Raw genomic sequence first — 22511 nt, 5'->3', positions numbered from 1 at the left:
ATTGCCTCCTATCCTGGGACAGTGAAGAAAGACTAAAAAAATGAAGGCAAAGAAACAGAAAATATAATCAATGTAGTATTTTTTAAAAAGCTTAAAATAAAGACTATCTTCAGAAAAATAAAGTTACTTCAATTGTGGGAGACAAAGAATGCTTTTTAAATACTTTAGCCAATAAACAAAACCAAAAAACAATAAAAGAGGTCTCAGAAATTTAGCACAGGATAGTTTTTTAAAACTCAACAGAAGGGTTGGAAGTGAAAGGTAGCTCTCAAAAATAAAAAAAAGACAAATATAAATAAGAGTAAGTGTTAAATGTCAGAACAAGGAAAAAAGAATATAGAAATTAACCAAAGAAATAAGAAAAATAGGCCAGGCACGGTGGCTCAAGCCTGTAATCCCAGCACTTTGGGAGGCCGAGACGGGAGGATCACGAGGTCAGGAGATCGAGACCATCCTGGCTAACACGGTGAAACCCCGTCTCTACTAAAAAAAAACACACACAAAAAAACTAGCCAGGCGAGGTGGCGGGCGCCTGTAGTCCCAGCTACTCGGGAGGCTGAGGCAGGAGAATGGTGTAAACCCGGGAGGCGGAGCTTGCAGTGAGCCGAGATCCGGCCACTGCACTCCGGCCTGGGTGACAGAGTGAGACTCCGTCTCAAAAAAAAAAAAAAAGAAATAAGAAAAATTTAAGAAATAAAGGACATGTTAACAAATTAGAAGGATACTACAGTATTCAATAGATTAATGAAAAAATGCATTTTGAAAACACAATAAAACAATCATTCTTACTAAGGAAGACCTTAAAATTCAAACAGACATTTAAGGAAAACTGGAAATAAACATGAGTTTACATAATTTGGCCAGATGGAAAGGAAGAAAAATACAAAAAATGTGAAAGTATGAGAAGCACAAGGAAGAAATGATAAGCTGAGAAACAGAGTAAGGGTCAGAGACTGGAATGAAAAAACTCGGTGCTAAGAGGAAAAAGAAAAGGTTAAAGAGAACTGATAGCTGGAGGAGGCAGGCAAAGAACAAACAAAACATGCATAACTGCAGCTCCCAAATCAGAAACCAAAAGAATAGACTGGAATTAATATTTAAAGATACAATTCCTGAGATAACAGCAGCCCCGAAGCTAAACATTGAAAGTGTCAGGAAAAACTGGCCCAGAAAAGGATATACACGTGGCTCTTGAGCATGTGTAGAGATGCAGCCTCACTAATGAAAAATCAGGATGAAACTACAGTGACAAACCTAAGCTGAGGGAGATTCTACAAAGTAATCCTGCTTCCTGAGAGCCTTCCGCAATTTTTGGCCGGGTATGGTGGCTCACGCCTGTAATCTCAGCCCTTTGGGAGGCCAAGGTGGATGAATCACCTGAGGTCAGGAGTTTGAGACCAGCCTGGCCAACACGGTAAATCCCCAACTTTACTAAAAATACAAAAAAATTAGCCTGGTGTGATGGTGTGTGCCTCTGGTCCCAGCTACTCAGGAGGCTGAGGTAGGAGAATCGCTTGAACCGGGGAGGCAGAGATTGCAGTGAGCTGAGACTGGGCCACTGCATTCCAGCCTGGGTGACAGAGTGAGACTCTGTTTCAAGGAAAAAACAAAACAAAAACAAACAAACAAACAAAAACCAGTCAGCTGAGGGTCTGGCCTAATGATTAGCATTTTATTTTATTTTATTTATTTATTTCGAGTCAGAGTCTCACTCTGTCACCTGGGCTGGAGAGTAGTGGCGCCATCTTGGCTCACTGCAACCTCTCCCTCCTGGGTTCAGGTGATTCTCCTGCCTCAGCTTCCCAAGTAGCTGCAACCACAGGCGTGCGACACCACTCCCGGCTAATTTTTGTATTTTTAGTAGAGACAGGGTTTTGTCATGTTGGCCAGACCAGTCTTGAACTCCTGACCTCAAGTAATCCAACCATCTCAGCCTCCCAAAGTGCTGTGATTGCAGGTGTGAGCCACCACGCCCAGCCCAACTAGCACTATTTAATATGTGGCAGCTCTTCTCACTGTCCTCTTCATTTCATAAAGTAAGAAAAATGGCCAGGAAAATATGAAGGTACTCCATTTGATCGGTATTCAAGGAAATGCAAATGTATCAATGTTTAGACAATGAAAAAATGTTCATCCAAACCGGAAAATAAACATTTAGCATAAATGTGCTAGAGACATTTTCCCTACAACTGGATCCCTCTCATCAGTAAAAGGTAAAGCTAAGCCCCAAAGTGTTAATGCTCGTTACTATTTATTTCTAAAGACGGTCTCCAGACAGAGAAGGAGGAAGTCTGAAAACACGACAGCCTGGAATCATGGCATACGGGATTATATGTGGCCCCACCAAGTCTGTGAAGAAGCCCTTTGTTACAACATAGGCCGTGTGAAAGCTGCGGCCCGGCGGTGTGGGACATGCCTCAGCTGCAGACCGCAAGCACTGATCCACATGCCAAACACCACTGCACTAACCTCTGGGGAGCAGCTTGGAACCCCGCACTTCTGGAATTTCAATATCTCTGCATGAATCTACTTTAATTAACCTCCATAAAATTTATAATAGCTCCAAGCAGTAGGAAAATAATAACAATATGAGTTGAGAGGCAAAAAAGAAATTTCCATATCCCAGACCGGAATTTTGTTTAAAAGGGCATAAAATTTGGTTATTCTAGACTTTCAATACAATGTATTTGTTCTTAATCACTTTAGTGATTACACTGTGAACTCACCATGCTAATACCCAAGTCAGGTACTATATTTGTATGTGTCAACTTCTGGGTGGTCTGTCATTAGAATACATAGTATACACTGTCTACAGTATAATACAGTGGTTCCAGAATAGAATTTCTCATTACATAAATTGTTTAGTTTCTTCTTATGTAAGTTGAAAATTAGTAAATTTTCATAGTATAAATAAAACCTGTGTTTAAAATCTACAAGTAAAACTCAAATGAAAGTCTTAGAGCTGTGTTACAATTTGGAAATATCAGATTATTTAACTTTTCATGTGTTAGACACCATGGCAGATACAAGGAAAAAAGAAACCGGGATATCTGGACCTACTTTGTTTTATTTTTATTTATGAATTTATTTATTTTGTTTTTTTTAGAGACAGGGTCTTACTCTGTCTTCCCAGGTAGAGTGCAGAGGCATGATCAAAGCTCACTGTAGCCTCAAACTCTTAGGCTCAAACAAACCTCCTGCTCCCTGAGTAGCTGCCACTCTAGGCACACATCATCACATCTGGATAATTATTTCCTTCTTTCTTTCTTTCTTCCTTCCTTCCTTCTTTCTTCCTTCCTTCCTTTCTTTCTTTCTCTTTCTCTCTGTCCTTCTTTCTCTCTCTCTCTCTTTCCTTCTTTTCCTTCTTTCCTTCCTTCCTTCCTTTCCTTCCTTTCCTTTCCTTCCTTCCCTTTCCTTCCTTCCCTTTCCTTCCTTCCCTTTCTTTCCTTTCCTTTCCTTTCCTTCCTTCCTTCCTTTCCTTCCCTTCCTTCCTTTCCTTTCCTTCCTTTCCTTTCCTTCTTTCCTTTCCTTTCCTCCCTCCCTTCCTTCCTTTCTTTCTTTCTATTTTTTTTGTAGAGACAGGATCTTGCCATGTTGCCCAGGCTGGTCTCAAACTCCTGGTCTCAAGCAATCTTCCCGCCTCAGCCTCCCAAAGTGTTGGGACTATAGGTGTGAGCCACTGTGCACAGATTGGAGCCACTTTGGGCAACTCTTTCCTGACCTCTATGGTCACAAAGTCTGACCATTCAAGGAGATGGAATGAGGCACAGAGCAAAACAAAAATAAACAAAAAAAAAAAACCACAAACACAATTCTCCCCACCTTAGTGTGCCATCTCCATTGGTACACAAGGTGCCAAAAGCGCTAAGGTCAAAGCTCAAAGTCATTTTCATAGGCTGCATAAACCACTTGCTGATTTCCCTTATTCTCTTATTTACTGCACATGTATATGTAACAGGCACGATGCTAATAACTTCACATACATATTATTTCATTCAATCCTCACAACAACCCTAAGATAGATGTTGATATTTTTATTCCTATTTTAGAGACAGGGAACTGAGGCCCAGAGAACTTCTATAATTTCCTCATTCTGACTCATATTTGCACTCAGACCTGATGTCAGACCTCGAGCTCTTAACCACTTCCCTCTGGCGTCTTGGCCGAGGCCTTTTTAAATTTCTATTCCCTATGGCTCCTCCTGCTTACCTGATGAAGAGAACACACCCCCTTGGGGATCAGAGACCAAGCCCCAAATGAAGGACATGCAGGTGCCCGCAAGGGATTCGGATCCGGGGCAGCACTTGTGGGAGGGGATGGTGGTAGGAGTGGTGACACGGGGTGAGGGAAGGGGTACCTTTTCTGCAATGCCGTTTTCCGTAGTGTAGATCGCCATGAGCTCGGTGTCCTCATTGTCCTGCTCACCACTGGAGGTGGCGCCTCCATTTATCACCACCTGCAGAGACAATCCACTTAGAGGCTGTTTCAGCGTGAACCACATTTCCCCCCCCAAAAGCCTTTTGTAATTCTCCTGGTGAGTGCATGACCAGTCATGGTTTTGATGGAGAAACATACTCCATGTACCAGATGGGGAGGCTGCCTGAGCAGAAGGCTCAGCCGGGGAAAACAGAAATAAAACCCCAGGACAACCTCAGCAGGGGCACCCCCACATCCTCCAGGGCAAGGGAAGTTTGGCTCAGAGGCCCATGCTGTTTGTGGACAAGGCCCTGGCTGAACAGGTGAGAGTACCCTGAGCTGCCTCAGTTAAGATCCCTGCCCACATAACCACCTGAGGCCGACTTCCTGCCCCTAGAAGGGGAAATGTTCTAGCTGGAGGAACTCAAACTCTGCTGTTCACCGAAGTAAACCAGCCCCCGGGAGAGCACTCCTCACTAAGGGGCTGCACCACCATCCCGGGTTCTGCCAGACAGTAGCAAGAACCATAAAATGTTTTTACTTTTTAGCCAAATGGTTCCACTTCTAGGAATCTATCCTGGAGACCAATATTGAGAACAAAAGTTTTAACCCAAAGAAAGTAATCACTGTTTGTAATAACAAATAACTAATTTTTGTTTTTTAGGTTTTGTTGTCGTTGTTGCTGTTTTGTTTTGTTTTTGAGATGATGTCTCGCTCTGTCACCCAGGGTGAAGTGCAGTGTTGCAGTCTTGGCTCACTGCAACCTCCGCCTCCCAGGTTCAAGCGATTCTCCTGCCTCAGCCTCCCGAGTAGCTGGAATTACAGGCGCCCGCCATGACACCTGGCTAATTTTGATATTATTAGTAGAGACGGGGTTTCACCATGTTGGTTGGGCTGGTCTTGAACTCCTGACCTCAGGTGATCCACCCACCTCAGCCTCCCAAAGTGCTGGGATTATAGGCATGAGCCACCGCACATGGCCCAAATAACTAGTTACAGGCCACTGACACCCAGAATACTACAAGGGAAAAGATTTTTACACAGGGTAACATCAAGGAAAACGCGCATGTAATAAATATTAAGGTAACTGTATATATGGTTGACAGTGCAACTACATTTAAAAACTACAGATTAAAAAAGTATACAAAAAGTTCAAATTCCAGCATTGTGAAATACACTAAAAGCAAGCAGAAGATAAGTGATGGCCTAGGAGAAAATACAGTGCAGCAGATACAAAAAGGGTCAGTATCAATATTCATAAAGAACACCTCAAACCAATAATAAAACCAAACAATCCAATTCAGCCCTGAGAGGTCTAAGGAAAAAAGATGGAGATGAAATGGGCAAGGGCTAGGAATATATCATTCATAGAAGAAAAACATATATACAATAAAACACATGAAAAGCTGTTCTATATCATTTTAAATCATGGAAATAATGATTAAAATTTTATTTTTAGAAAAACAAATTTAGAGAGAAACTTAAACGGAATCAGCTGTTGACCAAGGTATGGGGGAGAGTTACTCTCCTGTGTTCTTGGAGAGAATCTGCTCTTGGTGGAATGGCCTTCATGGAGGGATAATTTGGCAATGGGATTTAAAACAGGTATTTCTGTGGATCCAGCAATTATACTGATAGAAGCTTATCCTCTAGAAATACCCATGCAGGTAATATGTAGGTTCAAGGATGATCACTGCTATAATTTATGAAATATTGAATACTTGGGGACAACACAAATGTTCATCAAAAAGACACGGTTACACTATTATACACTCATTTAGAGGAGATATTCAGCCATTAAAAATAATACAGCACCGGACACGGTGGCTCAGGTCTGTAATCCTGGCACTTTGGAAGGCTGAGGCAGGTGGATCACCTGAGGTCAGGAGTTCGAGACCAGCTGGCCAACACAGTGAAACCCCGTCTCTACTAAAAATACAAAAATAAGCCAGGCATGGTGTTGCACATCTGTAGTCCCAGCTACTCAGGAGGCTGAGGCAGGAGAACTGCTGGAACATGTAAGGCGGGGGTTGCAGTGAGCCCAGATCGCGCCATTGCACTCTAGCCTCGGTGACAGAGCAAGACATCAACTCTAAATAAATAAATAAATAAATAGCTGATGTACTAATTAAAAAAAAAAAGAACTCCAAGAAATACTGTTTTTAAAAAGTCATAATAAGCCTAGAATTATCCCAACTGAGCTAAAAAAGAAAATTGTAATGACCTTACCACTTGTCTAAAAAGGACAGAAAAGGATACCAGAAAATCACAACCAGTACGAAGGGTGCTGCCTTAGGGACAAGAACAGCAATAGCAGACACCTTTCATTTTTTTACTCCCAAACTTTTGTAAGTGTTTGGGATCAGGATGTATTTGTGTTATTTGTATACTGCTTTTTTAAAGCGGATAATTTAAAAAAAAAGACACACTCCAAAATGCTAACAGTGGTTGTCCTTAATTGGTAGGGCCATTTTTGCCAACTTTTTCCCCTTTTTATATTTTGGTAATTTCCTAAAATGAATAAGTACAATTTATTTTGATAACAGGGAAGAAATTTAAGACTAAAATCCTAGCAGCACAGCTTGGATTGAGGAGGTCCAGAAAGATTCCCACTTCATGTGTTTTTGTAGTCCAGGAAATTAGGGCAGTGAAAAATTAGATTTCTCATTCAAGGTCATACAGATTATAACCCAGGTCTGAAGTGGGTTTTTAAGTATGCCAGAGAGGCTGGGCACAGTGGCTCATGCCTGTAATCCCAGCACTTTGGGAGGCCGTGGCAGGCAGATCACCCGAGATCAGGAGTTCGAGACCAGCCTAGCCAACATGGCAAAACCCCATCTGTACTAAAAATACAAAAATTAGCTGGGCGTGGTGATGGGCGCCTGTAATCTCAGCTACTCGAGAGGATGAGGCAGGAGAATCGCTTAAACCCAGGAGGTGGAGTTTGCAATGAGCCGAGATTGTGCCACTGCACTCCAGCCTGGTCAACAGAGCGAGACTCCATCTCGAAAAATAAAAAATAAAATAAAATAAAAATAAAAAATATGCCAAAGATCTCAATTAATTAGTACATACTCATACAGAGCAGAATTCTTTTACATTACTTCAAATAAAGACCTGCTTTTAAAATTATTTCTCAAACATGTTACAGTTTTTTACACAAGCCAACTGAGTTTGTGGAGCTGGTTTGCCTATAAAAACTAGCTGCTGGGAGGATACACATTCCTGGCCAAGTTCAGGTCCACGAGATGAAATTCTTAAGAGAGAACTGTGCTCCAAGTCACATCACAGCAGTGCTCAACCCACTGAGAAGCCAAGAGCAACACGCTCTCAGGATGAACTCTCTTAAAACACGGATTAGTTACTAAATCATCAGAAAAACCCAGATATGACTGAAAGTCCTACTCTAGCCAAACTAACCTTCAACTGCATTTATCTCGGGTTGCTGCAGGGAACAGCAACTTTACCAGTACGGGGTTTCCTTTGCGGGAGATGAAAATGTTTTGGAACAAAATGGAGGAGGCTATACAACACTGTGAGTATGTTAAAATATCACCGAATTGTTCACTTTAATTTCATGTTATGCAAACTTCACCTCGATACATGAAAAAAAAAAATCATCTGTATACATGGCACCAATAAGATAGATTTTGGAATGAGTCAGCAATTCCTACTGCTCCCCTGACACATTCCACTCCCTACTTATACACGCACAAATAAAGTACAGATGATCCCCAACTTACAATTGTTAAACTTAGGATTTTTTGACTTTACAGTGGTGCAAAAGTGGTGCATATTCAGTAGAAACTGTCAAGTACCCATACAACCACAGTATTCAAGAAACTGCAAGAGATATTCAACACTTTACAATAAAATAGGCTTTGTGTTAGATGCTTTTGCCTAACTACAGGCTAATATAAGGGTTCTGAGCACATGTGAGGTAGGTGAGGTTAAGCTATGAAATGCCAGTAGGTTAGGTGTATTAAATGCATTTTAGGAGTGTAACTCTGTCGTAAGTCAAGGAACATCTGTATTATAAAATGCAGACACTCCGAAACCTAGAAAAAAAGCTCACATATTCATTCATTCAACAAGTTGTGGTTGTATCCCAGGCAGTGAGAATGCAGTCCTGCCTCCCTGCAGGAGCTCAGTCCAGACTGAGTGCCCCGCCAAGGAATTCTGCTGTTACACAGGAGGCAGTCAGTAGTCACAATGAAATGCTAAGAACAGGAGTGCCACAATCAGATGCTTGCACTGGACAGCCACTCAGTGCGGCAGGAGAGTGGAAGGGTGGGGTAAAGGAATGACTCTTTGGCACACGAGGAGACAGTAGCAGGGCCAAGGTGTTAACGGCGGTCTGGGAAAGACGGTCAGCTTCAGGAGAGAGCAATGATGTGGACTTCATGCCCCCCGAAGATTGTCTGGATGGGAGCTCTGTGGTGAGTATAGGAGAGAGATACCATCACAGCACAGCAGGGGGCATGGGGATAAAGTGTCCAGGCTCCTGTCTAGGTTTCTCAGCTGGGAAGCTGGGTGGACGGAGGTGCCAGTCTCAAAGAGACTGGTGGAGGTAGGGGTGGAGTGTTTGTAAGCCAATTCAAAATGTGTTTGACCCACAGGAATCATCCGAAAAAGGAAGCTTTACTTTGCCAGGCTAGTCCAGGAAGTTTATTTAACTGTAAATACTACTGACCTAGATAACCTATGGTTTGCACAGGTCCAGCTGTCCCTGGGGACCCCAGAGCCCAGCCTCTCCCTGCTACCCTCCTGTTGCACAGCTGAGACGTAGCTCTTCTCTCCATGCTACCCCTGTCCTCCAAGGAAGCCCGTAATTAGATGGGGACACCAGCTGGAAATGCTCTTCTCTTACTGGTTGGTCTCTGATCTGTTTGCGTGCAGGAGGCTGCCTAAATGATTCTTGCCTAAACGGTTCTTACAGATGAAGAGTTCTACTGGAAGTACTAGTCTATTTTACTAATATTTTTTCCTTTGGCTTATTAAAATAGATATTCTAATGGTCTACTTTTAATGCAAAATTTAATTTTAAAAATCAAACGGTAAAAATCAGTTCTTGAGGACTGAATTTTTTTATGGGAAAAGGATTAAAAATGTTGATGATAGTATCAAAGCTTCCAATTTTGGAACTTGTGAATATTATTTTAACTGGGAAATAAAACATGTCTTGGGAAGCTTTCTAAACTTAATAAAGTCTGGTTTTCTTTTGGGTAACTAATAGATAACAGAAGAATCTTGGCATCATTCACCTCAGGAAATTGATCAAGTTTTTATAAAAATACCAGCAGATTAGTATAACCCTTTTGGGAACAAGATGTCCTTTCTTCTCCAAAACTGTCTTAAACTAAACTCATGGCCTTAAGTTTTGTCTCCTAAACTAATATTGTACAATCACTCAATTAGCTATGAAAGGAGGTTTTCTCTGCCTAACCAGATGATTTTGTTTGTCTCCAATATGCAATTGTATTTGCATTGTACTTATTGAACAATGGACACATTTCCACACTCAAAGTCAAGTCTTACACTTTGACTTTGAGTGTGGAAATGTAACCACTGCTTAATAAATACAATGTCTTTTTTGCTTGTGTTTTATTTCTACTAAACTAAGATAATGGTATTAAAGTATTTATTTCTAAACAGTTCTCCTGAGATGGTCAGAGGTGTAGGAAGCAGGAGTGAAAGAAGTCATTGCCTAGGGGTGTCAGTATCACAGCAGCACCAGGTGAAACTGACAGTTGTATGTGCCCACATTTCTCAAGCAGAAGTGACAGTGCATGTGCTGCTTACTGACACCTGTCAAGCGGAGGGCACTGGCACCTGCGAAACCCCACACCTCCTATGAGAGAGAGTGTTCAGAACTCAATTTCTCACTTATTCAGGATGTGGTCATAATTCATCCACACTGTAACATGTCTGGCCACTAAGAAAACCCCTTTATACTAAGCCAATCACTTTCAGAATAGTAATCGTTCCCCAAATTTCTGCTTTCTATTCTTTTAACAGAAAGGTAACACACACTGTTATCAATACCTCTCCTCAATGCATGCACACACCATTATTTCCTCTTGTATCCAAATCTACTCCACAATTAAAATGTGTTTTGAATACAGAATAAAGATAATAGATTAGTGTTTCCCAGCCTTTACTCCAAGTTCCTTTACTATGAACATGAAGACTTCCCACCTACTTTCAATATTATTAGAAATTTCAAAATTAACCACTATAAAAAATAAGTTCAAGTGAGTATAGTACAACATATTCTAAACACCCAAAGCTTGTCAGTCTTAGATTACATCATCTCTAAAAGATGCGGCAGCAGATAGATCTAACATGACACTAGCGACCTTGCATCTGGCTCGTGCAGCAAAGCCTCTAATTTTGTTTTCACTGCCTCTTCCAACAGGATGGCTCCTGTAACTCCCCAGTGCAGGTGATGCTGCTGCTGGATGGCTCGGCCTCCACCACTTGCCTGACCCAGCCTGGTCTTCCTAGGGCCGCCTTCTCCAGAAGGCTAAGGCTGTGGCAGCCAGAAGCACCCTGGGGATTCCAGCTGCATCTCACCTGTCCCCCAGCAGGGCGACAAGAGGAGGCAGAAGGAGCCTTACCTCTCCCTGTGCCGGCCCACAGCAGAGCTCGGGCGGGTGATGCGTCTGCCAGGGCCCACTCTGAAATACTCTGCAGTGTGTGTTCCTCCCACACCCCAGGCAGGTGGTGCTGGTGGCTGCTACTGTCTGCCTGGCACATATTCATGCCTGGCACTAGGCTGGGCACTTCAAACATCTTCCTGCTAGGTGAGGTTTCTAAGAGATGTCCCTGGGGATTCCGTCCCCAGATGGATTCAAGAACAGATCCGGAGGCCACGCAGCACATGACAGCACTCCACCCGAAGCAGACCGCCCTCTCCCATTCTTTCCAGCTGCTAACACATTACAGATAACAAACCCATGTCTCTACAATGTAAAGAATATGGAAGGGACACAAATCCAACAAGAAAAGGGCTAACATTCCAATAGGAAAATGACTAAGGAAATAAACATGCTTCCTGAACACTGAAAAGATGCTCAACCTTACTCATAAGAAGATATACATTAAAACTGTGATGAGAGGCCAGGTGCGGTGGCTCACACCTGTAATCCCAGCACTTTGGGAGGCCAAGATGGGTGGATCACTTGAGGTCAGGAGTTCGAGACCAGCCTGGCCACCATGGTGAAACCCCATCTCCACTAAAAATATAAAAGTTAGCTGGGCATGGAGGCTCACGCCTGTAATGCTAGCTACTTGGGAGGGTGAGGCAGAATTGCTTGAACCTGGGAGGTGGAGGTTGCAGTGAGCCGAGAACATGACACTGCACTCCAGCCGGGGCAATAGAACGAGACTCCACCAAACTATGAGAAAACTCTTTCTACCTGCTAATCGGGCAAAAGCCCAGTCTGACCATATGTTCTGCTGCCAAGCATGCAAAAAAAACAGGCATTCACACATTGCTGATGAAATTCCTCAACAGAGGGCAATTTGGTGAGTAGCCCCCTCAGCTTACGCACATCCCCTCTGACTCAAAAATCTCACTCTTGGAAATCTATCCCGCAATTACACCTGAGTGAAACAACTTATGTGCAAGGTTATTCAGCGCAATGCTATTTGTAATAGCAAAATATTAGAAACAGTCTAGAGGTCTATCTGCAATAATTAAATAAATTATGGTATATCCATACCATGGATCACTTTGCAGTTATAAAAAACAATGAAGATAATCCTTATACACTGACACAGGTACACAGAACATCATCTGTATATCAGAAAGTGAAACGAGCAAGAACGGAGCTACGGACACAGATCTGTAGATACAGAGACTTCTTTCTACAACAAAAGCTGCTCCCCCTAAACAGAGACAGAGAAAACATCTCCCTATCCTAGGGCTACCAGTAATGACAGGCACAGATCTGGCTGGTGGTGCAGCTGGTTCTCCTTCTATTCCCTCAAATTGCTATCGGATCCAGGGATCTTCTCTGCAATTGTTCTGTATGATGCAGTATCTTTGATCACCAGTATTGCTCTGCAGGAATAAAGGGGCTAGAGAGAAGAATAGACACAATGAAAGAATATAAATGGCCAAGGAATGGTGGCAGAAGTGTTTGGCTTCACTGAAAGTCAAAATTAGAGCAATCAGATACATTAAGGTCAATATAAACTAGGCTGTCATTTATTAGAGCAAAGCGTTAGAAACAATCCAAAGTCCCAATGAAAGTAAAAAAGTTAGATCCATGATTTGCTATATGTCACAATTACAAGTTCGGTTTCTAATAATATTGAGATGCCATGATATCATATAAAGTTAAAGGCTTTATAAAGCAGATTATGTGTTGATGAGAATTTTATAAAAGAACACTCAAACACTTGTTTTAAATCTCTGGAAAGAAATACATCAAGGCTGGGCACAGTGGCTCACGCCTGTAATCTCAGCACTTGGGGAGACCATCACTTGAGCTCAGGAATTCGACACCAGCCTAGGCAACATGGCAAAACCCCATTTCTACTAAAAACAACAACAACAACAACAACTAGCGAGTGTGGTGGTACATGCCTGTAGTCCCAGCTACCCAAGAGGCTGACATGGGAGGATCACTTGAGCCCAGGTGGTCAAGACCGCAGCAAGCTACGATCACGCCACTGCACTCCAGCCTGGGTGACAGAGTGAGACCCTATCTCAAACAACAATCATAACCAAAAAACAAAAAAAAAGAAATACACCAAAATATCAGCAAAATATTTTCTGTTACTAGCAAAATAAGAGAAAGTGTCGTTTTTCTGGCTAGTGAGATTTTAAATTATTTGTTTTCCTCATTTTACCATTCTGTATTTTCTGCAGTGAACTTATTTCTCTTGTAAATGAAGAAAGTTACACAAATAATGAAAAAGGGACAGAAAATGAACATATGAGAACTATAAAAAAGAGGCAGTAGAAGAACATATCAGAGTTCTTGCTTCTTCCATTTCACCCCAACAATGTATTTTGACCCGTAAAACCTAGGGAGAACTATGGATGCTTAAAAACATCCATTTTTAAGGGCAATTTAAGGGGGTGGGGAATGTGACAACTGAGTGATTACTGCCTCGAAACCTCCAATATCATACCTTCCTCCTCAAGTACTTTATCAAATCCTAGCAGGAATGAACTTTTTCCCCAATAGAATTATGGGCTTAGATTATGGTAATGAAATCAATCTGAAATATTTTATCTCTAATCATTAAAACCAAGAAGCCTGCCTACCTAGCTTAGGCAAATAAAAGTTAGTAGGGGTGGGGATTCGGAATTTAGAAGTGGGGATTCACCTAGAAGAAAGGAAATCTGAAGTATTCCTAGAAATGCAAAAGGTGCAGGCAGAAATAGCAAGACCCCATCTTGAAGGGAAGGAGGCAGAGAAGGAGGGAGGAGGGGTGGATAAGGAAAAGAATATCTTACCATGCACAAAAATCTTCACTTGCATCCCATTGTTTTGATGTTTTCATTTCAAAGCATACATTGGCATATTCCTTTTCTAACACTTTTTCCCCCCAACTTACAAATTTTAAAAGAGAAAAGGATGCTTATCTTGGTTGTTCCACTTCAAGCTGTTAAGGGCATCCCCTGCCTAAATCATGGCCATTATGCAGTATATTAAAACTCTCATCTTACAGAAACAGGAGAATTAAACCAATTCCCTGGGCCGACTCCAGGAAACAGTCTCTCTTCATCCTTAGGCCCTTCTCGGAATCATAGTCAATCCCAAAATCTATTATTCTTACAGAAAGAACATTTTCCCATACAACTATTATTACCATCCAACTGAGACTTTTCATTTTAAGAGCTAAGTACTCCAAATTCTCTATTTAGGGATGTACAAAAAGGAACTTCACAGCACCCGGTACTAAAGTCACAAGAACAAGGACATGTTCTGGGCTTCCTTACTTGGTTTTTAGAATAAAAGTATTTGCACCAAAAAACCTTTTGCCTTCTTTTTACTACTGAAAATGGGCATATTCAAATCTGTCATCATATAGTCAGGGGTTTAGAGGAACCGAAGCAGCCATTAAATGGTTTCTTCACTGTACCTCCCTACATCTTTCTGCCAAGGTCACTTGTCTTAAAAGAAGGGACAGGAAGGAAGAAGGAAGGGAAGGGAAACAGAAAAGGAAATAAAGGAGCATGGGTCCCTGGTCCTGGTGGCTGCCTTCCTCCCCTCTGCTCCGGGGCATCCTCGCATCCCCCAAACCTTGCACAGCGCAACTCTGAGCCGCACCACCACTCTGTCCCGCTCACCTCCTGCCTGCTAGGCACACCCATCAGGACACAGCCCCACAGGCCCCAGGTCTCCTCCTGAAGCTCCTTCCAGGAGTCTCTTCCAGGACAGCACCTCACCCCTTCTTTTCAAAGCTCTTGGCCACACCTCCAGCCAACCCTTCCTCCACTGTGGCTCCTCCCCGCCCTCCCTCCAGAGTCAGAATTTCTCCTGACATACTTTTCAACGCCTGGATCGGGTGTTTCTTTCTGAAGGGACTTGCTCCCACCCTCATCCAGCCCAAAAGCACAGAGACCAGGTCTGCTCCAGAGCCTGGGGGCTTCTCCCACCTCCACAGGGCAAGCACCGAGGACACAGCCGTTGTCAGCACACCTGTCCTAGGGCCACCAGCTCCTGCCTGGCCTCCTGTTTTTCCTCTTTAGCCTACTCCCCACTAGGCAGAGCATGTCACATCTCTGCTCAAAGGCTTCCAAAGGTTTTTCTCAGGCCAACATCCTGGTCAGGCCCACAAGGCCTATAGAATCTCTGGTCAATGCTCACCCTGGTGGAGCAACACCAGCACCCCCCTGCCATGGGTCCTTTGCCCTTGAAGCCCACACACAGACTTCCCATAACTCCTGGAGGACTTTACTCAAAGGCCGCCTTCTTGGTGCAGCCTTTCCTGGCTTCCTGAATTTTCAGCATCCATACCACTCCCTTACTTTTTTTCCCCAGTGTTTGTCAATATCTAACATCTATACATTTGACTTATTTCTATTGTGGCTTGCCTGTCTTCTACACCAGAATGGAAGCCCTGTGGCTGGGCGAAGTGGTTCCCGCCTGTAATCCCAGCACTTTGGGAGGCTGAAGCAGAAGGATTGCTTGAGTTCAGGAGTTTGAGATCAGCAACATAGTAAGACCCTGTCTCTACAAAAAAAAAATAAAATAAAAATCAGCTGAGCACAGTGGCATGTGCCATATTCCAGCCACTCAGGAGGCTGAGGTGGGAGGAAGGCTTAAACCCAGGAGGCTGAGGCTGCAGTGAGCCATGATGATGCCACTGCACTTCAGCCTGGGTGATAGAGCAAAACCCTGCCTTTAAAAAAAAAAAAAAAGATGGAAACTCAGGGATTTTTGTCTTGTCTATTCATTGCTGTTCTCTAGAGTCAGACCTGTGAGTGGCACCCAGTTCCTACTTTTAAAAGGACAAATTAATGAATGGTTTGCAGGTTATGTATGATCACTGTCTGACCTCACATTCTATTGCTATTTCCCTCCCTGATTTATTTTTCTTCATAGAATTAGTGGCCAGCTGCCACAAGACTGATGTATTTACTTGTTTCTTTACTGCTTTTCTCCTCCCACCATCACTAGGAGGCCAATTCCAGGACAGAGCCTCACACGAAGCAGGTGCCCAATAATCATCTGCTGAATGGAAGAATTCCTTTCCTCCACACTTTCCAGGTCAGGTCACTATCGGCTCACACCTGGACTGCGTAAGCACCCTAACTTGCCTTCCTATCTCCAGACCCTTCCTGCCCCAGCACCCACCACAGGAACTTCCTACCCCAAAACGAGCGAATTTAAGATGACCTCTCCTCAGCATCACCGCCGCTCATCTCCACCTCCACTGTACTCTGCACTAAACATGCGCCCCGAGCAGGACACTGCCACGCCCACCCTAAGCTGAGAGGCCCTCAGTCTCCCTCCTCTTGACCTGCTATACCTAGACATTTTTTAGGAGTTCCATGTTATCTCCCCTGGGAACCTTCATCTGACTGGCAAGGCCTACCCCACAATATGGCTTGGAAAGGGTCTCACATGGACACTATCACAGCACCCATGTGGAATTCAAACCCTAACACTGATGGTATGCTGGCTGTCTTGCCATATGTCCCCCACTGGGCTGTAAGCAGCTGGTTACCAGACACGTTAAATCAATGGAGGAACATGAGGCTGTGGGCTCTTCCCATTACATGTTCTGAAGAACACACATCCAGGGAAGATGAGAAGTGGTCGGTTCTTATGAACACCCACGAGTATTTCTCCCATTCTCTGTTAAGACTGAACCTCATAAAGTTACTCCTCAGTCCATGCCGCTAATATCTCCAGACAGAATAATCTACTCTTGATACCCAAATATTCTCACAAAGGCTGTTAAAGAAGCTTAAGGAAGCTTAAACGCTTTCCCTGACTCTGAATGACGACGCACTGAAACAACAGGCTGTGTGTGTCACAGCCGTGCCTGTGGTAACAGGAAGCTTGGGCTGTTAACTGGGCTTCCAGGTTTAGGTGGTCCAAGAACTGCTGAGCAAACACACAGCCTTTTTCTGGCCGTGCTTCCTGCCTGTACTTTGGGATCAATGTCCCTAGGGTATGATCGTTCATCAGGACTTTGTTTGCTTTTTTTTTTTTTTTCTGGTTCCTATGTCTTGCCATGGGCATTCACCTCTATTTAAGCATTTCCTAGCTGACTTTAAAACACAAGAATTTGCCTAACTAGAGTCCTGTGGGATAAGAAGAAGATCTTTTGCTATGTTCCCCCTATTTGATATCAACTCTGACCACATGACCTAATTTCCATGGGTCCTGGGGCTTGGCATGTCTCTTGTTCTTACTTTGACCTAGAGGACATTCTACTTCTAAGTATGAATTTGTTCTTTTTCTTTGTAAAATGTTTGTGTGGGTGTTTTGTTTATTTTGTTTAAAGATCTGGGAAGCGCCCAGGCGCGGTGGCTCACGCCTGTAATCCCAGCACTTTGGGAGGCCGAGGTGGGCGGATCACGAGGTCAGGAGATTGAGACCATCCTGGCTAACACGGTGAAACCCCATCTCTACTAAAAATACAAAAAAATTAGCCAGGCATGGTGGCGGGCGCCTGTAGTCCCAGCTACTCGGGAAGCTGAAGCAGGAGAATGGCATGAACCTGGGAGGTAGAACTTGGAGTGAGCCAAGATCGCGCCACTGCACTTCAGCGTGGGCGACAGAGCGAGACTCCGTCTCAAAAAAAAAAAAAAAAAGATATGGGAAGCACTCCACTCATCCAACACAGGATGCCTAAGAGAATCTCTAAAGATGAGATCCTTATCAGCCACACACCCCCGCCTCCCTTTCCAGGAGACACCCTACAAGCCTGGTTCTCAGGAACAGCCAGATTTGGTTACTGGTGCTCAACCTCGCTGCACTCCAGCACACCTTTCTCTAGATGCCTTAACAGCTGACAGCCTAAAGCCCAGCTTTGGATTCTAAGGCAAACGAGGAAATAAGAGCCAACGTTTCAGCCTCGCAAGGCCCTAACCAGCAAGCAGAGATGGGCTAACCACTAGCCACGTGTGGCTATGGAGTGCTTGATGAGTGCAACCAACAAAGTGAATTTCAGGTTTCATTTAACAGTATTTAATTTAAATGTAAACAGTCACATGTGACTAGCAGCCATGATGTTGGACAGCACAGATCCAGACAAAAAGATAAAAACCCAAAGTTGTCATGCTGGCTATTCTTCAATATTTACATTTACAAAGGCCAGGATGAAACAAGGCACTAGCAGGCGGCAATGTCCTGGCATGATCCTCCCAGTCACTCACCTGTGGGTATCTCCAACAGTGAGACCCTCAACCCTATCTTCCTCCGCCAGCTTTGCCTGGCAGCAGCACCCTCTCACGCGGATCAGTCACCACCCACATGAGCCGTCACAATGAGTCTTTACAGCTCTCCTGATCTCTGTGTGCACCAAGTCCCACACCCCCAGTGCCTGCAGGCTCTAGGAGCACCACAGTTCAAATCCACAACTTCTCAAGTAAAACCCACCATCTTCCATCTTCCCGAACCTCCAAACTTAAGAGTTTTCCCTAGACTTCATATTTTCTCCAAAGCTACCATACACCCAATCGGGTTCTTATGTATAAAATCTTGATGGGAATCCAAAACATCTCCATCTTTGGCCCTCAAAACCTCCTATCATCTCTTCTATCAGCCTCACCTCTGTTCTTACTATTCCCACGCCTTTGGTATCTCCTAGACCCACCAATTCTTCCTGTCCTACTCCACTGCCCCTGCCTCCAACCAGCGGCCCCCACACTAATCCCATCCATCAGGCAGTGGGAAGCCACCCACTGTAACTGAGCCCCCTGACCTTTCTCCTGTCAATGGGCAAATCATTCAAAATGCTCTTCTACTTTAAAAGTTGACTTAGGGTAGCAATTTCACTAGTGATTCAATACGGGCAGTACTGTGTTCCTGTTCTTATTTTATATATATTTTGGGGACAGAGTCTTGCTCTGTCAGCAAGGATGGCATGCAATGATACAACTGCTGACTCACTGCAGCCTCGAACCTCTGGGCTCAGGTAATCCTCCCACCTCAGTCTTCCGAGTAGGTAGGACTATAGGCACGCACCACTGCGTCCAGCTAATCTTTAAATTTTTTGTATGAATGAGGGTCTCGCTATGTTGCCACGGCTGGTCTGGAACTCCTGGCCACAAGTGATCCTCATGCCTTGGCCTCCCAGAGTGCTGAGACTACAGGCCTAAGCATCCACACCCAGACTATAACGTATTTTCTAACAAAACTATCCACAACCCAAAACTCCATCCCACGAACTATTCTTTGTGAACATTCTTTGATGAAGTTTTGTTTCCGTGTTTTCCTTCTTTTATGTAATTGACTTCAGCTTGAGCTTTAGGAATTCAGACTAAGGCCCACCTTGGCATCCCTGATGCCAAATCATCCTGGGAGCTCAAGTTTGGACTCTGTCACCTCTATCCTTGGCATCTCTCTCCTCCCAGCAGCTCCATCCCATGATTCCAACTCTGTTCCTACTCTTTGTAGTTCAATTTAGCATAACTTTAAAACTATTTTCTTCCCCCTTTTAAGGCTTCCTTTTATAGCCCTAGACTGGGATAAAAATTCCATAACATCCTTAATTAAATGGCTCTACTGTTAAATCAACTTTATAATTAACATCATATTTACACCCAACTATGGCTTACGTCCACATTCCCAGCTCCCATGTTCTCACAAGGACTCCTACTTAGGTTGGATCTGGAAATTAATGCTTTGAGCAGTATTCCTTCCCAACCCTGCCCTAAAAAATGTACAGGGATAGAGGGAAAAACCTCAAAATAGGCAAGCTTAAAAAGAAAAACATTTCCATACACAAGAAACATGTATGGGCTAGGCACGGTGGCTCACGCCTGTAATCCCAACACTTTGGGAGGCTGAGGCAGGTGTGTCACTTGACCTCAGGAGTTCCAGACTAGTCTGGCAACATGCAGAAATGCCACCTCTACCAAAAAAACAAAAAATTAGCCAGGCCCAGTAGCACACACCTGCAGTCCTAACTACTCAGGAGGCTGAGGTGGGAGGATCACCTGAGCCAAGGAGGTCAAGACTGCAGTGAGCTGTGATCGCTCCACTACACTCCAGCCTGGGAAACAGAATGAGACCCTGTGTGAAAAGAAAAAGAAAAAGAAAGAAAAAGAGAAAAAAACACTCATGGAAAAAAATGGGGCTGACATTGGGACCTGCTGGGCTGAGCCTGGAAGCCCTAAGCCAGGCAGCCTCGGCTCCAGCAGGGGAAGAAGGTGGGGGCTGAACCAGGACAGGCAGGCTTCCCCCACTCTTCCATGCCATGGTTGGCAACCCTGGGGGAGACAATGAGGGCTCCACCCTAGGGTCTGCCTCTGGACTGGATCCATAATGAGAAGACACAAACCCCACAGGAGCACAGAGAAAGAGATGAAATTCCCAGAAGATTCCAGATGGAAAGAGAACTAGGGAGGGACTTCATAAGTATATGAGGGTTCCCAATGATTTAAATGAAGTCACATTTAAAAGAAACGCATATATACGAGAAATTAAGGGCCAAAAATAGGCAGAAGTTAACCAAATAAAAATTTTAGAAGAAGTATAATATTGCAACAAAAATTCAACACAAATACATGACTGTATACAAAAAAATAAGTAAACTGGAAAATACTGAAGGATTCATCCAGAAGGCAGTACTGGAAGAGGATACCTAAATCATTAGAGAAAGCAGCTAAAAAGAAATGAGGACAGGCTGGAAGGTTGGTGTGTATCATTCACAGAAGTCCGTGTAATAGTGGAGGGCAAACTACAATTATTTCCAGCTGTACAAAGACTAAGATGGTGACCAGACTATCGGTGTATCTTAAATGAAAAGCAAACTAAAAGGGAAGAAAAAGAACACAAGAAACAACAAGGAATGAGGAAGCTGACCACATACAATGATGAATTCAACTGCTAACGATAAAATACTACAAGCTTAACCTAGAATAAGTAAATCTTAAATTCTGGACCATAATGACAAGACAGGTGGTTGAGAGATGCTCAAGTTCTTGTCGCCAAAGCGAAGGGAAGTGACAGTGAATCATCTCCTGGGCTGTAAGACAAAATAAAGCCACAAAAGAGACGAGGCAACCCCCATGCATGAAACCTTCCCATTCACTCTTCAAGTTGATCTCATTTAATCTTGAACAACTGACTGATGCCTCTTCCCCTAGAAAACCTGTGTCAACCCTAAGCCTTCAACAGCGAAGAAAATCCAGTTTCAAAATTTTTCATTATAGGAAAAAAGAAAATAGTAATGCCAGTTGTAAAATTAAACACCTCTCTAAGAATACAATTAAAAGAAATAAACAAAGAAATACAGTGTGGATGAAAGTAGTCAATCAATGTACCTAAAGATGCCATGTTCGGCCAGGCATGGTGGCTCATGCCTATAATCCTAGCACTTTGGGAGGCCGAGGCAGGTGGATCATCTGAGATCAGGAGTTCAAGACCAGCCTGGCCAACGTGGCAAAACCCCATCTCTACTAAAAATACAACCATTAGCCAGGCGTGGTGGCACGTGCCTGTAGTCCCAGTTGGGAGTCCCAGCCTGTAGTCCCACTTGGGAGGCTGAGGCAGGAGAATCACTTGAACCCGAGAGGTGGAGGCTGCAGTGAACTGAGATGGCGCCACTGCACTCCAGCCTGGATGACAGAGCAAGACTTTGTCTCCAAAAAAAAAAAAAAAAAAAATGCCATGTTCAAGCCAGGGTTGGTAGCATGCATCCATAATCTCAGCTACTCGACAGTCTGAGTCAGATGGCTTGAGCCCTGGAATTCAAAGCTGCATTATGATTGCACCACTGCCCTCCAGTGTAGGCAAGAGTGAGACTCAGTCTCCAAGACAGGAGGATTGCTTGAGCTCAAGCTCTTAAGTTCAAGACCAGTCTGGGCAACATAGGGAGACCTTGTCTCTACAAAAGTAATAAAAAATATTAGCTGAGCATGGTGGCAGGCATCTGTGGTCCCAGCTACTTGGGAGGCTGTGGTAGGAGGACTGCCTGAGCCCAGGAGGCCTGAGCCTTAATTGTGCCACTGCACTCCAACCTGGGCAACACAGTGAGATCCAGTCTTAAAAAATAATCCTGACACCTCTGTAGATCCATCTTCCCTCAAATGTCTTACTGTTGATTCCTTTTATCATCAGGCCATGGGGCATGCCAATAGTTTCAGACACAACATTGATAACAATAACTAATCTTGACACCAGGCGTGGTGGCTCATGCTTATAATCCCAGTGCTTTAGGAGGCTGAGGCAAGAGGATCGCTTGAGCCCAGAAGTTCAAGACCAGCCTACGCAACACAGCGAGACCCCATCTCCACAAAAAGTATAAAAAATTAGTCAGCTGTAGTAGACTACAGGCTGCACACAACTATAGTCCCAGCTACTTGGGAGACTGAGATGGGAAGATAGTTTAAGCCTGGGAAGTCAAGGCTGCAGTGAGCTTTAAGGGTGCCACTGCACTCCAGCCTGGGC

General features: G+C 43.8%; 1 protein-coding gene across 8 annotated transcripts in view; it reads right to left on the bottom strand.

Moving 5' to 3' along the window:
• Positions 1–22511, bottom strand: part of SLC23A2 (solute carrier family 23 member 2) — a 147904-nt gene that overhangs the window by 56409 nt on the left and 68984 nt on the right. For all 8 annotated transcript variants that reach the window (XM_017944974.3, XM_031656582.1, XM_017944978.3 and 5 more), the window contains one exon: positions 4358–4456. In XM_017944974.3, the coding sequence (XP_017800463.1) occupies positions 4358–4456 (99 nt within the window). The remainder of the gene's footprint in view (positions 1–4357; positions 4457–22511) is intronic.

This window comes from Papio anubis, chromosome 16, assembly GCF_008728515.1.
Source record: "Papio anubis isolate 15944 chromosome 16, Panubis1.0, whole genome shotgun sequence".
NCBI lineage: Eukaryota > Metazoa > Chordata > Mammalia > Primates > Cercopithecidae > Papio > Papio anubis.
The sequence above is the reverse complement of the archived record's forward strand: the minus strand, read 5'-3'. Positions and strand labels throughout refer to the sequence as shown.